The sequence below is a fragment of the Suillus clintonianus genome, assembly GCF_016758775.1.
Source record: "Suillus clintonianus strain FC179 chromosome Unknown DEU56scaffold_76, whole genome shotgun sequence".
Classification (NCBI taxonomy): Eukaryota; Fungi; Basidiomycota; class Agaricomycetes; order Boletales; family Suillaceae; genus Suillus; species Suillus clintonianus.
In genome coordinates, this window is record NW_024539300.1 from 50,818 (window position 1) to 66,035 (window position 15,218).

Below are 15,218 nucleotides of genomic sequence, written 5' to 3' on the forward strand. Positions count from 1 at the left end.
TGGCACCACTTGCCTCGGTGGCACAAGCGACGATCTACCTGCTATCACCTCCGATACGGGTGTACGGCCTTCGATAAAGCGGGAGTATTGCTTTAAATCGGGTGAGTGGAATTTTTACGAGTGTTTTTTGCACTTACCGCATTTTGTGGTCCCATAGCTGATAGTGATGTTGTTGATCTGAGGTGGCAGGTGTGCAGCGGCGGTCATCACAGGACATCACCCCTTTTAGGGTGGTGTGACATAGTGTGACATAGTGTGACGTCGCTTTTGGTATATCGCGGATGCTTGTCCTTCCGCTGCTTTTACTTAAAGCTTCCAGTGGTGAACACCATTGTCCGACCGTTTATTGCACATTTCGGAAGTCGAGGGGTTTATTTCGGTCGAGGTGTACGTGGTATTTCGCGACGGGAGACACAAAGGGTGTCGTGCGGCTATGGTACTGCTTAAACCAGAGCAGGCCAGTAGTTGCTAACGTAGAAAAGCGATCGCAAACCTCTATGCTTCATTGGCATGCCCATGCGATCTCATCTATTGCGTTCACCACGAACGGGGCGTATCTGCTATCCGGCGGTGAAGAAGCTGTTCTCGTGATATGGCAGCTGCACTCCGGAAAGAAGGAGTTTGTACCCCGAGTTGGCTTGGCCATCAAAAGTGTTGTGGTCTCGCGCGGTTCTGCCGCTGAGGAAGAGTACCTTCTTGGGTTGGCGGATGCAAGTTTTGCATTTGTCAGTTCTGCCACGCTCAAGTTATCACGAGTTTTTTCTCGCATAAAACTAGGTGCGTGCCTTTGCATCTGTCATACGAACCTGCTTGTGTTTACCTCTTGAACTTAGACTCCGTCACGTCAAGTGCCTGGGCATCCTCGTCCTCCGCCACACCACTTGCAGTCCATTCGCTATCATCGACACTCGTTCTTCCCTCTTCTCATCCTTCTTCACTACAAACCTACTCTCCTTTGTCATCCATGCTCGTTGCAGAGCTCGAGGTGTCACCTTCGAACCAAGTGTCAAAACAAGAAGACAAGATGTTGGAGCCATCGCGAGTAGAACGTGTGGTAAGCTCGCCATCAGGAGAGTGGATGGCGACTATTGACCGGCGAGAAGGGAACGAGTCATTCCGTGGCGAGATATACCTCAAGATATGGTGGTGGGACAAGAAATTTGCTTTTTGGATATTGAATACCAAGGTAAATTGGCCGCATGGCCTGAGCAAGGTCACTTCTGTCTTTTAGTCCTTCAGATGACATCCAGCTGGTGACTACTGGTGAGGATAGAAATGTCAAAACTTGGAGAATACGGAGTATCAAAGATAAGAAGGGCAATGTAGAAGGTATGTGCAAACATTCTGTGTGAAGCCGCAGTTTTGTGACCGCCCGTTAGTTTCCTGGACCTCAAGATCGTCTTTCGGTTTCCGTTCTGAGATGCCCAGAGACTCGGCTTGGTCTCCGGATGGCTCTCTTCTGGCTGTTGCGCTCGACGCCTCTGGCGTTGTATGATTCAATATCAAACGCACTTCACTTCACTATAGTGTGTTCGGAATGCCCAAAAATATTGTCCATGCACTTCATTGGGCATCATGGCCAGTATATTGCGGTCCTTGGCGGCTGCAACCTTGTTGTCTGTGATATTATTAATCGATCTGGTGCGTCTTTCCACTCAATTAACGATCTACATCGAATTGAACATACTGCACATACTACAGTATGTTGGCATCATCGGCACCACTACCCTTTTGTCACTCTTGTACCCTATCCTTATCAAGATACCTTCGCAACGATTCACCATTCGCCATCAAACACGAATAATGGGCTCATAGTCTACTCCATATCGTCGTCGGCTCCGCAGCTTTCACAAACGTTACCGTTCGGGATACGGAATTTAGTTTGGTACCCAGCTTCGCTCGCAGCCGGACGTTTTCCCTTGTAGGAATTACGCATGCTTTTGGTGTCGTGGTTCTAGGGCACGACATCAGCATAGCCGATGAGGCAAGTTCGTCAACGAAGGCGCTCCAGAAAGGGCAGGCGGTACCTAAGCGATCTCTCTTTGAGGAGATGTTTGGTGCACCGGCTCTTACCGATGTCTCTCACAATGTTGTCTCGTCGATAATTGACACCTCCCTCCCCTGGAAAAGCAGTGAGACGGGAAGTTTCTTTGATGCCGCTGCTTACCTCATGCCGCCGATGGAGAGTCTGTTCGAGCCGTTGATCAACGGCTTCCTCAAGATGCGCATGAATGAAAATCTGGACGAAGAGCGTCAGAGTGGCGTCCAGGATGCTGCTGATGAAATGTCCGCTGAACCTATGGACACGGAAGAGCCTATAGAGATGGGCAAAGTTTCGAAAGATGAGATCCTTGACACATTTGTACCATTCTTCAAGGACATTGCAGGTAAATAATTCTCTCTCAGTCGTCTCTGGTGTATGGTTACTCAATCGAATTATTCGAAGGTCTATCTGATTACCCGTTCCATGCTGACAATTGTCCGGCCACATTGACACCATCCTCGAGGCCGCTCCCATGATTGGAGAGATTGGTGCTGGTATCCAGATGGGCCCAAATCTGACCCGCCTTCTAATCCGCTTGGGTCTGGGCAAGCGCCTTGCTGTCAAGCCCGAAGGATTGGTCTTCGAGCGATGTGAGTCATTGAACCTATGTTCACATACACAGCTTATCCCTCTCGCCTCGTAGGGTGCGCCGGCGAGACTGCTGCATGGTCAATGTGGGGAGACACTATGGAGGAAGAGTGTGGGGCTCCTTGCTATCACATCCACGTTGAGTTTGAGCTTCACTTGGTGTCTATTACTGTGAAACTGATGAAGATTATATATGCAGCGTTCTGATTTTCATCGCATGGTGCTTGAACTGGCAGAGCCTCATCGTACCATTCGCATGAATTGCCGGGTTGTTTCCATGGACACGTCAAAACCTACACTCACTCTCGAATCTGGCGATGGCTTAGTCATCAGTGCTGATGGACTTCAAAGTATTTTTGCATCAGTACGTTGTAGGTGGTCCAGATTGAGCGAGACCCACATGGGACGCTGCGTACAGGGCCACTATCCCGACAGAAAAGCTTCTTCAAGACCCAGACCTCCGACCCTTGGCCCAAAAATTCTGAAATGGTCGGTTGGATAGGTCTACGACGCCATATCATGGGGTATAACATTGTACGAGGTCAAATTTTTCCCCGCACATCAGAGTCTTCATCATTTCACCTGCGCAGCGCGGTCAAAGAGAGTATGGTCTCGTGGTGGCGCGTCCCGACGGCGGCGGCGAGGAATCATGGACTGCCACGGGCAGCGCGGGCAAAATGAGAGCTGAGTTTGCTGGTTGGGAACTTCGGTAAGCGTTCTTCACTTTCAATAACCCCGTCCTTGCGCTCGTGAATTGAAATAACATTCAGCCCTCCTGAAACTTGGATACACAAGGACGGGAAACTGGTTCTTTTGGGAGACCTCATGCTTGTAGGTCTCATTATCTCCGTTTAGTGCCATCTGACTCATTCGGCTACTGAGCCATATCGTGCTTAAGGTTCTGCAATAGCCGTGAGTCGTTTCTCTTAAAGAATGTGACCACAGCCTACAATATATATTTTTCAGGTCGAAGATGCTGCTGTTTTGGGCAACCTTTTCTCTCACCTCGCGCACCAATAACTATATAATGCTATGAAATTTTGGTTTGACGTTGCAAACCTCCCCGATTTCGTGATGTGTGATAAGGATTTTGTAGCCTTTTGTAACTCTGTACCTGTCAAGTATCACTCTTGTGAGACACGACAAATTCTCGTCGCAATTGTGGCTGCTATGTATCGCTTTGTCTAAGAAGGCAGCAGTGATCAGTTTCCATCGCTGTGATAAGGATTTTGTAGCCTTTTGTAATTCTGTACCCGTCAATTATCACTCTTGTGAGACACGACAAATTCTGGTCACAATTGTGTTTCTTTTACAATACATTGTCCTTTGATGCCAATCTGCTTATGTTTATGTATCACCTTGTCTGGCTTTGCTTTTGCGTATAATCCTGTGGATTTTTGATATGATCTTGCCAAATAAATCTAGGAAAAACATCGTCTCCCCGATTTCGTGATGTTAGTGTTGCCGTTGACATAATGGCTTTCCACCTTGGTCCTGCTTTGAAGTTCGATGCGTCGGCTCGCTCGATAACCGGTTTGAAGATTCTGAACCAATGCAGCCTGGCGTGACGTGTAGGTCGTCGTCGTTGTCGAGACAGGACAAGCCAGTGCCAATCGATATCTGTTGCATGGTTGTCAAACGCATCAATCTAGAATGAACAAAGTAGCAACAATTCTGGATGTGTGGCACCCTTTGTCACGGTAGGCTACCCTTTGTTCTATATTACTATATTATGTTGACACTCGCGGCTTGCTTTGCACAACACTAGCACTCTACATCAACATATAGAACTCATGCACCAGGCTCTACTCATTTCCGAAGTTCTCTTGGAGATATTCACACATCTGAAGACCTGGAACCCACCCGAGCCGTTCATAGGCCACAAATCATTGGTTCGGAAATATCTTGCAGCACTTGCAAGGACATGTAAAGCCTTCTACGAACCTGCAATGGATTTGCTGTGGGCTGACTTCGATTCTGACGAGGATTTAAATCCGCTATTCGGTTGTGTTACGAGGCTACATCCGTTGATATATGATATCGATCCAACTGTGAGTGCGGACTAGTCGTGCTCCGTTCATTTCCTTTCGTTCATGAGCTGATTGAGCATCTGAATAGCACGATGAATCCACCTCACCAACAAGAGTCGAACCATTATCTGCCGACGAGACCCGTCAGTTTTTGCGTCACTCCCACCGTGTTCGCTCGTTGCACGTATCACCCGAGCCGTTTCTTTACCTCCTCTCAGCTATCCCCATGGAGGCATGCGTCTTTCCGAGGCTACAGTCGTTACACTGGTGGGCTGACACCGACGAATATTTCGATCTATTCCGGTCCCGTACGCTGCGCCGGCTTTCTCTGTGGACCCTCACTAAAGATCTGCAATCTATTGTCGCTCGCTGTGATACTTTGGAAGACTTGTCTGTCGGCGACTATGAGCTATATGAGCCGTCCCTGCTGTCTGACAGCGTCAGTCTGTGCAAGCGGCTTGTGAATCTGCATTGTCCGCTGCTCGACTGGGCAGGATGGAATCACCTCTCCAACATCCCCACTCTTCTCACAGTGGAGGATAACATCGTCCCTCCTTGGCCGTCGGACCAAGTCTTCGAAGATTTCTCACAATTCCTGAATGTCACGTTTCTTCAGTTCTTGCTGGAGAATGTCGCATACACGATCGCAATCATGGAACTTTCACAATTTCCCTCACTGAAAGAGTTCGAGTACATTATTGAAGAGATGACTGCGGCAGAGGCTGCCCAACTCTGTCGTGCGCTGTCCCACTGCAAAGCAAAGCAGACCCTGGAATCAATCAACATCCTCACTTTAGAATCCCAGGAGCCTCTGGGCACGTTTCGAACCATGATTCCACACCTCCTTTGCTTGACACAACTCCAATATCTGCGGCTCCGTTGTGAAGATAGCTTCGTTTACATTGACAACGATCTTCTCTTGAAAGCCATGTCAGCTTGGCCCCACCTCCGCCATCTGGACTTGGAAACCTCGTATCTTTATCCTTCCGTCACCTTCCGCGGATTATTCACAGCGCTCCGTCGATGTCCACACCTGCATTTTCTGCGAATCGCAGTCGATATTGTGAATATCGACATCGATCCCAATGCCGAACTGACACCGCATACCTCCCTAGAAGTATTGAAGTTGGACACAGAGCCAGAGTCACCCATACCGAATGCTGAAGCGCTCGCTCGTCTCGTTTTCACCTGGCTCCCTTGTGTTGACCAAGTTGGCGCGATGGGGGACTATCGGGAGCACTGGGAGCACTGGGATGAAGTCAACGGCCATCTTCATGATTTGCGAGACCAAAAAGACCGAACGCGTGAGTAACTGTATGGGGTATGTTCAAGTTGTCGCTATGAATAGGAGCAGTCGGACGGGTAGATCTTGATATCGAGTTAATTGGCATGTACATAATGATATTTGGTATGCAAAACGTGAAGTGTCTCGTTGAACTTGCTAGTTGACCTCAGGCTGTCACGAGATTCAAGACAGTACTCAGAACGGACCTCGCGCGGCTGCATGACAAGAGCTACCATGGCCTACTCGTAAGTGACTACTACGCAAAGTTAAAACACGCCACCAGGAGCAGCCATAGAAGAGAACATCAGTCCTTGACTAGCTGACACAAAATCCCACCCCTTCGCATTCGCATTCTTCCTCGTCTTCTGCACAATCAGCACGCATGATATGAACACCTTTTCGCGTATGAAATCAGCTTCGGGTCGTAAGCCCAGGTTTGTTCAGATGAGTGGTGCTAGATGCTGCACTACACTAGAACTCTCACCTTTCGAAATGAATGTGCGCGTGCACAGTGGGTATGCGTGCAGTCGAGAGTTTTGCTTTTGCAGGCAACGGTGTTTCCCGTGGAAGATCTACCGTGACACAACCTCAATTGTTCGCATTCGATGGAAAGTAACACAAACAACAATAACAATTAAGCCGGTCGTGACGGGAAGTACTAGTACCCCAGGAACGCCGCGTACATACATACTGTCGAATTTGATAAACGAGTCAGCTGACAACTTGAACAAGGAGGTCCTGAAAAGCGCACGTAGACTCGTACGGTACTAGTACTTGGGCTCGAAACAAGCATATTGATGGCCCTCGGTGGATATACCCACCCACACGGCTCATACCTCAACTTGCAGCAGGAATGACAGGCCAAACCGAGCGAACCGATCAGATCATATGACGAGCTCCCCAACAAAACAATTGCAAAAGCCTGCTTGGTTCGCAACAATCCTGTTGGGGATTCGCCGCATGCCTTACTTGCCAGATTTAGCAAACCGCAGAAGATCCGCTTCTAAAGAGAGAACATGAAAACGATCAAGTTAGAGGAGAACGGTGCCACGGACGACTTGCCTTGGATAAGAGACCCCAGATCCACTGCCAGGAACGAAACTAAACTCGTTGGAGCCAATATGGCAGGATCATAGTAGTTGCGAGGGAAGAAACGCGTGAGAGCTATCGGCCCTTTACAACGCTGCGTTTCCAGCAGAAGAAGAAAGAACGTCTAAAAAGCTTGTATTGGATGGAGTATGGGATCTATAGAGGGATAAATGTGGAACGAAGTACTCCCCTTTGTAGATCCCATACCGAATTGGGAATAATTGGTTCTTGCTGTACCTTGGAATAGGTGTCCATGAGCAGAGAGCGGAGCACGCAGGAGCTTTTACACGGGTATGTTTCCAGCAATAGGTTTGCACGAAGACCTAAGGAGAATAAACAGAGTCGGTTCAACGCTAGTTCAAGGATAAGGCAGAATTCTCGCCTGCTCACCGACGATCTTGGAGGACAGATATGAAACGAAACTCATCCAGTTGACACCGCACAGTGGAGGATCAAAGTAGTCGTGATAATTCTTATCGGCACACGGAGGACTCGTGTCCAGGGGGAGGAGAAAGCTTGTGAATGCGAACACGGGAATAGCACATTACGAAGACCTAAGATGATAAACAGAGTCAGTGAAAGAATAGGCGGAAGACTCGCTAGTACCTTCGGACCCGTCGCTCCATTGACTAGGGTATGCCAATACCTACATTCCGAGAAAACAATCTCATATTCATAATACCGAACGAGTTCCCATCTCATGCCAACATCGTGTGATATCCTCATTAGTTCGAAGAGTACACTGAGGAAACCAATCCTACAGGACGAGTTAGTTCAGTCTAGTCTTTTTGGAATGAGACGCACTTTGTGAGGAAGCGATGTACATCTATGGGGCCAATCCTAGAAGCGGAGAAAAGGCAAGAGCTGAAATGAAAGGCCAGTTCTGATCGCAGGAGACTGGATAGAATCGAGAACCAAAGATATGACAAGCCCAGATGATATTCATCCGGTGCTCACCACATCTTTTTTCCCCTCAAATCAGATGAATCGACGAGCATTTGTGCATGAGATCTGAGATTGCGTATATTCGCTATGTGCGTGGAGGTTTGAGCACGAGGTTCGGACCGCCAGAATGATGAGGTAAGGTGCGGGGTCAAGGAGATACTGCAGATAATTGACGATCAGGATTGTGCGCAGAATATCAATGCATTTCAGCTCGATCCTGATCACGAGTATGTGCAGACCTCGGGGCTGCCAGACCAAAACACGATGAGATGAAGATAGGATGGTGGGTAGACCGAAAGAAATGTACGTGCGTCGCATACAGAGACGGGCGCTGAGAAGAGGAGAGGAGAGAGAGATGGGGGTTGTTCTTCAAAATGCTGGTCTTATGATGTGCGCGCGGAAGAAGCATCGGGATGGAGAATCTCCACGTGAGCGCTTATGAAGGCGGTTGTTTTGGGCGTCAACGAGGGATCCACGTGAAACTCCGGGTTGTATAGAAGGACTGCGACTGTAGATATCATCTAGGTTATCGCTCAATACCTGGCTCGCGTGGCCACGAACGTGCATGACCTTCAGCCAAAATCCCACCCGCAGGTAAGTATGAAGATAGTTGTGGATGCAGCCGCAAACCCCATTCGTAGTCACCCATGCCCATCCCTGCATGACAGCCACCATCAAGAACGAGTTTGAGAATCAAAGGAAGACGTTGCCTGCAGTCCAGCCTTCTACTGACGAGATTCTCAGGTATTCTCCCAGTATGGTACAAGTCACATGGACCGAAGACGAGAACGCAGTCTTATCGAGGGGGCCGGGGGCATGTTTATCAAGAGGGTCCCTTCAGACACACGTCATTTCATCCTCCGCACAGTTGAGCACCGGCGAAGGATTTCCGTCGTTATTCGGGATTAGGAAAACACCTGCCGAAATTGAAGAATGGGTCGAGGACAGGTGCTATAAGGTACTGTCGTCCTGCCAAGGTACCAACTGTCAAGAACATTGATATTGGAGCGAGTGGGACATAGATAGGGCCGTAATACATATACCACAAAACATCCAAGGTTCTACCTGGTTCTACCGAATAACTTACTGCCGCTTGAAGCTGTGTTCTGACTGCGGTGCACGGGATGTGTCAATTTTGCAATGTTACACAGGTACCAATCCGCATTCGTCAAGGGCATTTGATGCAAGATTTATATGGTTGATGGGTTGGCCCATGATAAGATCGGTGTTCAAGGATACAACTCTTGCCGTCGCTTTGAACGTTGAGTAGGAAACACACGTTTCGAAGCTGATAGAAACAAAAAGAAATGGAAAACAAAGAGAGTCCAGTAGCTTGGTTGAAATTTGTTGCCAAACCATTGTGTTCTGAATTTGGACAAGGATGAGGCTGTTGCTTGTGAGAATTGGGATTGATCACGTTGATCGCACTAAGTAACTTATAAATTGTCCAAGTCCATAATCGTCTCTCTCTCTGTTCCCCTCCTCCATAATACAAGTACTATCTCTCCTAGTCATGTCTGTCCCAACTCACAGTATCCATTCAATCCACGGCACTTTCGCAGGCGTATCATCCTACTACTCTTATTCACCGAACGCAGGCGTCGTAATCGAAGGCTCACCAATGGATAAAATTCCACCAGGCCTTGCCAGAGTCGCATGGCGCTCAGCGCCCATATCACTCCCTAACACAACCTCATCCTCTCGCCGTCTCCCATCCTTCCCTATAGCCCGCCGTGTCCCTCCACCACCACCACCCCGCGCTCTCGCACCCCAAACCATCCCCTTCCCCTCCGAAGACCCATTCAACGACTCTTATTCATGCCTCGCACCCATACCACAGCGCCCCATTCCCCAGCGCACACACCTCGCATCACAATCATACACCGTCAGACTCCCGGGCTCTAACCCAATCGACGCCCTAGTTCGTCAACGAACGGCACAGCGAGCCAAACAGGAGCGCGAGACCCGCTGCAGGGTCGTCGCCGGTATATTGCTGAACAGGGTTCATGCTGTGGGGAAGCCTATGCGCCGGCTGCCTCCAAGCACAGAGGCGCCTCGCGCATATAAACGAAGCAGACTATCAATGATTACAACTGCTGAGGATGTCTGGTATGTGTATTCGCACCCCCTTGGTTAAAATTAGTGCTTACATGGATTCTTGTCCTTGTCAGTTGAACGTACGGCTTTGATTTGAAGTCAAATTTGACTAGGAGACATTAGTTTTGTTACTTGTGGAGATGCAATTTTTAAATACATATGATGGATATGTTGTATAACAATTTTTTTAATGGTTAACTGGGACTTTGGGCGACAATCTACACACCTTTCAATGCAAGCATGAGCACACCATCGAGGCTCGAGCGACGAGCGCATCGAACGCATGAATGATTCAAGTTGATAAAACCAGTAGGTTCATACGTCGGTAAGACCCGGAATCAAACCAGCCGAACCGAGCCGAATCGAAGCGACATCAACGCTGATCGATTCCCAAGCCGTCTCGTCCAATCAAAATCCCTCAAGCACACTGCCTTTGCACGCGTCGCAACACGAGTAGATGTGGACTTGCTGCGATCATCAACGCTTCCAAGCACCCATGCCAGCCACCAAAACACTCCCCAGCACTCAAAAAGAAAAACCCAAAGAAATTCACGCCTACATGGCTCGCCCGTGCGCACGGAGACAGCTGGCGCCCACCGTGGCAGAATCTGAGCTTCTCTCGGCACACGCTCTTCAGACTGTGCTTCACACCTTCCCTACAGCGCCCAAACTGAACTCTAGGGTCCCCTTCCTCCTCCCCATCCTGTAACAACTAGCTGTCAGATATGAACTACTCACTAGCTATGGACAGCCCGTTTAACACTGCGTTGTTATCCCCAGAAGGACGTGCTGTGTATCGCATCGATACGTACCTGAGCTCGTTTACGACTACGCTTAAGAAAGTGGTTGGTGGGCAGAGTGAGGTGGAGATTGGGAGGGTGGTTTGGCAGTCTGGTAGAGCTGGGACGGCTGTGGTTCATGGACATGAGATATACGTCAACAAGAGCAGTTTTTTCAGCTCGTAAGATTCCTTTTTCTTTTTTTTAGTTCTTGCCGCAGTCATTCTAACATCTTCGTTTCTAGGTCGAGAACGTTCACAGCGCTGAATGGGCAGTCGTATAAATGGACGTTCCATGAAGGATCAGCACTGGTGAGAGATCATCGCAACCAACACGTTTCTAGCTGTTACTGATGCCTTTTAATCTTAAATTTCAAAGATGGCAAGCAACGATAGCAGACAAGCACCAGTTGCTACTTACACACCAGCAACGAGATCAAATCCGGGGCTTCTACACGTAACACCCCATGGGCTCACCATCACAGGAGACGTCATCCTAAGCTTCGTCTGCGTCGAAGGCGAACGACGACACGCGATGAGGAAGAGCCTAAAATGATGTCATCCTCCGGAGGAATTTCAAACGTCCAAACCCAAACCCAAACCACTTAAGCTTGCCGATCGTTGTTTTTAAAAATTTTCATGGACTGCGTCTCTTTTTCATTCGTTCGTTTCATTCATTCGACGCAGTCACGATATTCATTTGCAGTTATAATGTACACATTACCAGCGCTCCTTACCATGCACGTGTGTGTTTTTCTTACCATGTGTTTTTTCCACTGATTTCCTGAGATTATAACGACGGTTCTAGATACTTTTTATAGAGTATATAACTTGGACATTCATGTATCATCTTTTTTTTTTGGTGTGGGCCGACGGGCACCGGGTCCTGTATTTTTTGTCGATGTTTACATACATGTATGCTCATTTAACTGTGATTTCTTAAGCTTGGCACGCGGGTTGCGTTGGTAAGTATAGGCATGCAATCATCATGGGTGCGTACTTATCCGCTGGGATCTGCGCGTGCCGCTGTTGATAGAAGGAACCGTTGACCGTGACTGGCTTCAAGGCTTCTCAGCCTGCTCTTACGGGAGATAACAACTTGAAAATTAATGGTATTAGCTTATTTAATTTCAGAATCCTACACATTAACTTGCCAAGGGTCGTACCAGCATTCGGCAATGTCATGTCCAGGGTGTAAACGCGAACACCTTTCCCAATCAATCATCTTTCCAGTTTCCAGACCAGATCTAACTGGACGATCAAGGGACACGGAAAGAACTTGAGGGGTATCATGATGATGGTATAAAATAAAATAATGCTTCAAGTCAACATAGATATCGCAACAAACAAGAGCAATGACAGAATTGAAATACCCGAGGACATCTACGAAAGCCGCTAGCAGCAGAAACACGACTTGCCACCTCCATGTACCCCAGTGTCTGCCTGCATTGCTACTGGTTGTCGTTGCTGTTGTGTATTGGGCTGTTGCGTATTGTGATCCTGTGGAGGATCTTCGAAATATTGAGTCGGCACGTATCATAATGTCTGAATCGTCATCGGGAGGGGCACCACCTGCAGCATGACGCTGTAGATATATGCATGAGACACCCAAGACAGTGATGAAAATAGATCGAGCGCACTTGTCGACCCCACGCAAAAGGAACTTCGACGACGGGTGGTGCTGCGCGATCGGGTCGCCAGGTGAATAGGTGTCGTACGTGGGCTTTGAAGGTCATGGGAGCAGCGGCAGGTGGTAGGGTGGCCTTGTCATAGCTAGCCTGAGCTTTTTGAAGCGCCCCGGGCGCTGCTGAGGTCGTGGTCTGGAAATTTGAGAATGCTGTAATGAATGGTGTGAGAGAGAAATGAAGGATACGCTGATGCACCCACACCATGCATTCCCCGGAAGAAGTCAGGTTCTACATCATAGCCATCTTGATCTTGCCCCGGAATCTCCGCCTGCATAACTTAGGTCAGTAGTGAAAAGGTTGAGGAAGGGAGTACATGCGCCAAGAATACGGTCATCACGAGCAGCAAGCCCGCTACATTGTTCCTTGAAGTCTGGGTAGAATGCGGGTGAGTATGACAGCTTCGAGTAGCATTACTGTAAACTTGCCGTTGAACCAATCGAGGCAGCTGGCCTTCTTGGTTTCGTCGAGGGCGTGTATCATGTGTTGGTGTGATTCAAGGGCTTCTTCGACCTTACCTGCCAACAGGAAAGCCTGACAGCGTTTTTGGTGTGTAGTGAGCCAGAAGGACTTGAGATCCCAGCCGAAGGGCTGAATGGAGCACTCCATTATGAAAAATAAAATTGGATGCATCATGTCAACATACCATGATCAAATCCTCGTATAGTTCATGGATGAATTTCAATGGGAAAGCGTTGGAGTTGGCGGCGGCGGCGAAGTGGTCAGCGGCTTCGTCGTGGCGCGCGCCATCCGAGGCCTTGGTTCCGAGCTCAACGCGTAGATATGCCTAATGCTAATGTCCGAGGTGCAAAGATCAGTGTTGATAACCGAGTGCCATGTAGCCGCATGATACTTACTTGAACTTCCACGACACAACGCGCGCGGGTATCAGCATTAGGACAAGCGGCAGCTAGCTCTTTGATGAGCAGCATTGACTCGTCATGTTGATCTGCATTGAAGAGGGCGATAGCCCGAAATACGGAATGGAGCAGAGAGCATATGAGACGAACTTAATTGTTAAACTGAGACAGTAAACTTAATTAGCGATACGAAAGGCAGTAAATACGACTGTATGAACACATGAGTCACACATTCCATCCGTCTTTCATCCGAAATACAGTACTTTAGGAAGTTCTCGTGGAACTTCATATGTAATGTGAAAATTCAATGGGGTATTGGTGGCGAGTTTGAGTGTTATCGCTGGGCTGCAGCCTGCGCGTCCACGGGTCCAGACTGGAAATAAGAAGGCATGTCATGAAATAAATATCATCGACCCTGATATAAAATAATATTAGTTTAGAGGACATTCGCTGATGGAACCATGAGAATCGTTGAAATACACGCACCTCAGCAAGTTTCTGCCCTTCGAACAAAGCAACGAGGCAAGACCGCAGACCCTTAAAACACCACTCCATTTGAAGCCAGGAGAGGAGATGATGATTCCAGAAAGCCCGGAATAAATGGTTGAGCTTGTCATCCCATGGATTGGAAGCACGCGAGAGATGTACAGTCCAGTTTTGACAAGCATACTTTACAGCGTTGAAAGCCGATCGACTTCGTTTGAGTGCTTCGCGTGCGAAAGTCGTGAAGGCATTCATAGCATGGATGATCTCCCTGTCCAGCGGAGAAATATTTGGTAATGCAGAGGTGGGATGGTTGCGCATTAACGCCAAAAACGTCGGAAACATCAAGGATTCCGGCAAGCTGTTAAACTGCTGGACTACTTGGAAAGCTGGCAGTGAAGGCAATTCCGAGACAGTGGTATACTCGCTGATTGCTTCCAATGTGCTCGATAATTCTTCCATTGTCACCCAGAGAGATGCCCCAGGAGTGGACTGCCATGCTTGACCATGGGGCGTCTGCAGCCAGTCTCGCGCGTCCTGGGTCTGCAGCCAGTCTCGCCCACCCTCGGTCTGCAGCCATTCTCGTCCGCCCTGGGTCTGCAGCCATTTTCGTCCGCTCTGGGGCTGCAGCCAATCTCGTCCGTCCTGGGTCTGCAGCCATTTTCGCCCGGCCTGAGTCTGCAGCCAGTCTCGCCAACCCTCGGTCTGCAGCCATTCTCGTCCGCCCTGGGTCTGCAAACACTTTCGTCCGTCCTGGGTCTGCAGCCAATCTCGTCCGTCCTGGGTCTGCAGCCATTTTCGCCCGCACTGAGTCTGCAGCCAGTCTCGCCAACCCTCGGTCTGCAGCCATTCTCGTCCGCCCTGGGTCTGCAAACACTTTCGTCCGTGCTGGGTATGCAGCCATTCTCGTCCACCCTGGGTATGCAGCCATTCTCGTGCGTCTAGGGTTTGCAGCCAGTTTTGTGCGTCCCAGGTCAGCAGCCGGTTTCGTGCGTCCCGGATCTGCAGCCATAGTCGTCCGCCCCGGGTCGGCAGCCAGTCTTGTCCGCCCTGGGTCTGCAGCCATTCTCGTCCGCCCTGGGTATGCAGCCATAGTCGTGCGCCCTGGGTCTGCAGCCATAGTCGTCCGCCCTGGGTCTGCAGCCAGCCTCGTCCACCCTGAATCTGCAGCCATAGTCGTCCGCTCTGGGTCTGCAGCCATTCATCCCCTCCTTGGGTCTGCAACCAGTCATCCCCTCCTTGGGTCTGCAACCAGTCATCTCCTCCTCGGGTCTGCAACCAATCATGCCCTCCTTCGCTTTGCAACCAGTCATGCCCTCCTTTGGTCTGCAGCC

At 49.2% G+C, this 15,218-nt stretch overlaps 5 protein-coding genes across 5 annotated transcripts; 4 read left to right on the forward strand and 1 right to left on the reverse strand.

Annotated features, from left to right (window-relative positions):
- Positions 1 to 2,516: 2,516 nt before the first annotated feature.
- Positions 2,517 to 3,487, forward strand: DEU56DRAFT_959171 (uncharacterized protein; the record flags this gene model as incomplete). The annotated part of the gene is made up of 6 exons (XM_041359300.1): positions 2,517 to 2,634; positions 2,688 to 2,791; positions 2,832 to 2,982; positions 3,051 to 3,166; positions 3,223 to 3,341; positions 3,403 to 3,487. The coding sequence occupies 6 exons, from the start codon at positions 2,517 to 2,519 to the stop codon at positions 3,485 to 3,487; spliced, it is 693 nt and encodes a 230-aa protein (XP_041205110.1).
- Positions 3,488 to 4,425: 938 nt separating this feature from the next.
- On the forward strand, positions 4,426 to 5,974 carry DEU56DRAFT_915925 (uncharacterized protein; the record flags this gene model as incomplete). The annotated part of the gene is made up of 2 exons (XM_041357800.1): positions 4,426 to 4,683; positions 4,751 to 5,974. The coding sequence occupies 2 exons, from the start codon at positions 4,426 to 4,428 to the stop codon at positions 5,972 to 5,974; spliced, it is 1,482 nt and encodes a 493-aa protein (XP_041205111.1).
- Positions 5,975 to 9,412: 3,438 nt separating this feature from the next.
- DEU56DRAFT_821725 (uncharacterized protein) lies at positions 9,413 to 10,397 on the forward strand. Its single transcript, XM_041354119.1, has 2 exons — positions 9,413 to 10,090; positions 10,153 to 10,397. Exons 1-2 carry the CDS (start codon positions 9,495 to 9,497, stop codon positions 10,154 to 10,156), a joined length of 600 nt encoding a protein of 199 aa, XP_041205112.1. The 5' UTR covers positions 9,413 to 9,494; the 3' UTR covers positions 10,157 to 10,397.
- A 66-nt stretch (positions 10,398 to 10,463) lies between these two features.
- Positions 10,464 to 11,801, forward strand: DEU56DRAFT_862058 (uncharacterized protein). Its single transcript, XM_041355342.1, has 3 exons — positions 10,464 to 11,039; positions 11,102 to 11,168; positions 11,236 to 11,801. The coding sequence occupies exons 1-3, from the start codon at positions 10,804 to 10,806 to the stop codon at positions 11,410 to 11,412; spliced, it is 480 nt and encodes a 159-aa protein (XP_041205113.1). The 5' UTR covers positions 10,464 to 10,803; the 3' UTR covers positions 11,413 to 11,801.
- Positions 11,802 to 11,810: 9 nt separating this feature from the next.
- On the reverse strand, positions 11,811 to 13,530 carry DEU56DRAFT_536217 (uncharacterized protein). Its single transcript, XM_041346689.1, has 8 exons — positions 13,399 to 13,530; positions 13,188 to 13,334; positions 12,970 to 13,132; positions 12,862 to 12,914; positions 12,746 to 12,812; positions 12,497 to 12,693; positions 12,011 to 12,441; positions 11,811 to 11,954 (listed from the first exon to the last, which is right to left on the reverse strand). The coding sequence occupies exons 2-8, from the start codon at positions 13,188 to 13,190 to the stop codon at positions 11,939 to 11,941; spliced, it is 930 nt and encodes a 309-aa protein (XP_041205114.1). The 5' UTR covers positions 13,191 to 13,334; positions 13,399 to 13,530; the 3' UTR covers positions 11,811 to 11,938.
- Between the last annotated feature and the right edge of the window lie 1,688 nt (positions 13,531 to 15,218).